General features: G+C 34.5%; 1 protein-coding gene across 1 annotated transcript; it reads left to right on the top strand.

Annotated features, from left to right (window-relative positions):
• Nucleotides 1-2,201: 2,201 nt before the first annotated feature.
• LOC145582293 (uncharacterized) lies at nucleotides 2,202-3,071 on the top strand. Its single transcript, XM_081639293.1, has one exon. The coding sequence runs from the start codon at nucleotides 2,361-2,363 to the stop codon at nucleotides 2,925-2,927; it is 567 nt and encodes a 188-aa protein (XP_081495419.1). The 5' UTR covers nucleotides 2,202-2,360; the 3' UTR covers nucleotides 2,928-3,071.
• The last annotated feature ends 937 nt before the right edge of the window (nucleotides 3,072-4,008 follow it).

Genomic DNA, 4,008 nt, shown 5'->3' with positions numbered 1-4,008 from the left:
CACCATCATCATCATTGGAGTTTGAGAAATCAGAATCAACATTATCATAAGATCTAGGCAAACCTTGCTTTCTGGCTTACCTTCAATACCAATTATAGGCCAATAGTCAGAGTCTGCAGGTGGCATGCCTTTAGGGACAATGCCAAACCTGATTCTTTTAGTCTCATTATATTGCTGTAACTGTGCTCCCCATTACAACCATTACTTAAATCACAATCACGATCAGTGCATTGGTATGTCTTAGATGTGTAGTGTGATATGGAATCAGCAAACATTCTATCAAACTGTGAACTAGTTTGCTACTCCAAGGGAATTTTGACAGGAGACTTGGCAGGAGGTTTGGCTGGAGATTTAGTTGGAGGTTTGGCTGGAGATTTAGCTGGTTTATCAACCTCATCCCTACAAGCCTTCTGTTTCTATACATTTCATAGCTGTGGGTGTGATAAGAGTGTAATTCTTTAGAACCAGGGGACTCACTCATGGTCATAGGCAGCCTGAACCACAAACAGTAACACAAACACTTAAATCCAAACTTAAATACCAACACTAATGTTGAAGCACTCCATACACATAAGAGTTTGGTGCATGAAACATTAAAAACCAGGCAACCATTCACATTCTTTTAGAGGAAGACATTCGTAATGAAAATCAATCACTTTGACAGGTACATACATAGATCCTTTATTTCTATTTCATCCATGAAACATTTAAAGAAGAGGAATCATGATATACACCATTAATAGATATAATGAACCCCTATGTCATCTCATGACAGAAATAGTTAATTAGATGAACATTGAAACCCTAAATCACATGAACAGTGTAACCCTAAATCAAATGAACAGTAGCACCCTAAATCAAATGAATATTGTAACCCTAAATCAAATCAACACCGAAACCCTAAATCAAATGAACAGTCAAGCCTTAAAACAAGATCATAGCAATTTATGAATCCAACGATTATTTATAAAAAAAACTCACATAATAAACATGAAGCATACATAGTCAACACACTATCGACAAACAAAACCAAAATCATTTTGACAAAATCCAAGGACAAACATTTGTATTAACCGTAATATTCAACAAAAAAAATGCAATTTTTTCGCAAAGTTAAATAATTGTAGAAACGTACATAGAGGGAGGCAAAGAATAAGAACGATACCTAGCACCTTTAAAATCCAAGGATTTGCAAAATTAGTTGAGGGCTTTGATCCGTTTGAACCATAAGAGCATCGATCTACAATTTTTCCACGATTTTCAACCCAAAAAAATGAGAAATCGAAGAGAGAGAATGAAAAAAACTAGGGTTCTTCAATGGAGGAGTGTAGAAAAATGAGTGAAGTGTGGATCCAGAAATGAATAGTGAGAAAGTAACGTACGTTGAAAAAGTAAGTCAAATCCACAAATTTCAATGGAGACCGAGACTTAAATGAGGGTACAAGTACAGGTGCAAATATAAGGGCAATTTGGATAGCACAGATAATAAAGACAAAAAATTGAGGGCTTATTTGTCAAATGATATAGTTGGATGGCACCTGAAAATGTGAAATGTGACTAACATTTTGGGTCACCTAAAATGGCATAAGTGACAATCAAATGGGGATGAAGGAAGTAGTAATTAACAATTAGTAATTAGTAATATATAATTAAAAATGGTTAGTATTTTGTATTAGTTATTAATAATTAAAAATAGTAGTAACTAGTAATTAGTACTAATTAATAATAAATGAATAAGAACATAGTATAATGTCCTTTAAGGCTATTTTACATAGTTACATCCAACAGCTAACAACTGATTTAACCAAACATATTTACATTCAAAAAAAGGTCAAACAACCACTACAAACAACCAATCAAACAAACCAAAGGCCATAGTGAAATAAAAAATACGAGTATAAACTTATGAAGTATATAAAGCCTATTATAAAATCCTTAAAAAATTACTAGTAAATGAAACAACCCTAAAGAGATGAGGAGACACTATGCGTTGGAATTCGGTTAAGTATTGGTGCATGGCAAGTAAATAGCAACTATAAGATAAAAGAGTGGTGAATATTTTTTTTCTTCTAGTATGATAAGAGCAGTACATTAAAAATAGCAGTAAAGTAATAAAAAAATCACAAAAATTAAGTAAAAGTACTAATTAGCCTCCCTATATGCATCACAAATAAATTGCAGCTATGCGCCTAGTTGCACTGCGCGAGGATTGCTGGTAGATGCTTCAATCTTCAATCCCAAAGCCCCTTTAAAAACGGAAACAAAATCCACTAATCTGAGTAATCTCTTCACACAGCACAGAAAACAGGAGAGAAAACAAAACCAAAAAAAAAAAGAGAAGACCTCTAAATCATACAACAATGGCGACCCAATTTTTATCTTCATTCAAATACTCCGACAGCTTAACAGTCGTCGGAATCTCAATCTGCACCGCAGTAATATGCGAAGCAATCTCTTACCTCCTAATCTACCGTACCAATTCCTACAAATCTCTCAAATCCGCCATTGATAAATCCTCCAAAAAGCTCGAAACCATGAAAACCCAAGATTCAATCTCAAAGAACAAAACCAAGAAGAAAGATCGAGTCGAAACAAGTCTCAAAGACGCAAGCCGAGATCTCTCGCTGTTCAAATTCAAATCTGGTGCTGTTGTTGCGGTTGTATTGTTCCTGGTTTTCGGATTTCTCAATTCATTGTTCGACGGTAAAGCTGTCGCTAAAATTCCATTCGTTCCGATCAAACTTGTGCAGAAGATGAGTCATAGGAATTTGCCTGGTGATGATATGACGGATTGTTCAATGGCGTTTTTGTACCTGCTTTGTTCGGTTAGTATTCGTACTAATTTGCAGAAGTTTCTAGGGTTTTCGCCTCCTCGTGGTGCTCCTAGTATGGGACTTTTCCCTATGCCTGATCAAAAAACTAGTTAGGAATTTTGATTTTGTTAGTTTCTGACTTTAATCTGCTGTAACATTATATTTCTAAATTTGTGGTTTAATGTGTTGTACTGATTTAATCATCGGAATTAGCTGTTTTGGTTGATCAATCTATGAGAATTCGATGAATTCTGGTAATTTAATTTATATTTATGGTTGTAAATTGTTGAAATTTGTTTGTTTTTGATTGAATCTTTGGTGTTTTGATTTGTTTGAGGGTTGACTTTGTTGATCTTTGTTTAATCGATTAATTGGCTGTGTTTTGCTGGATTGATGTAGTCGAGGGTTGATTGAATTTGAGGATCTTATTCAATTGAAGCTATATTATATGATTGCATTCATTGTTATAAGTTTATAGAATCATGTGGACTATATTTTGAGTGGTTGTAGCTGTTATATGTAGCTGAAATTGATATAGTAGCGTCGTTTGGTTCGTAATTGCATACGAATGGACTTAACTTGGCTCCATAATGACCTGAAATCTGCCGTAATTGCATACGTATGGACTTTACTTGGCTTCATAATGACCTGAAATCTGGTAGCCACGCTGGTTTGCAGTTGCTATTACTTGGATACTTACAAACCTAACTTAATTTTATAACGATTCAAGTTCCAGTTGTCGAGACTTGATCTAACTTGACTCCATTATCACATATGTTGGAATGTTGTTGTTTCTGTATGTGATGTCATTCAGAGTTTATTATTTCTATGTTTCTATTTTGAGATGGAATTTAGACTCTAGTTGTTATTGTATTTCTTCCTTGTACTGTTCTTATCCAATTATACGAGTTAATTGTAGAAATAATTGGCAGTGTATGTCTTCTTGGTGATGCGAGTTTCAATTTGTCATCCTGTCACTTTATGTTAATGTATGTTTTGTGGTAATTATAGTACCTTCATGTTACGGAATTGATGTTTGTTTGATGATCTAATAACCATATATAATGAAAGTTTGTTCCACTGAAACACTCATTCTTGTTAGATTCTTAGATATGCTTCTGAGCGAGTCATAGCATTTGAGTATCTGTTGCTCGAAGGCCAAAGCTATGTCAGTCCAGGAGGTCACTCAGGTTAG

The sequence above is a fragment of the Chenopodium album genome, chromosome 15 (assembly GCF_948465745.1).
Source record: "Chenopodium album chromosome 15, dcCheAlbu1.1, whole genome shotgun sequence".
Classification (NCBI taxonomy): domain Eukaryota; kingdom Viridiplantae; phylum Streptophyta; class Magnoliopsida; order Caryophyllales; family Amaranthaceae; genus Chenopodium; species Chenopodium album.
This window is presented reverse-complemented; position numbering and strand designations above follow the sequence as displayed.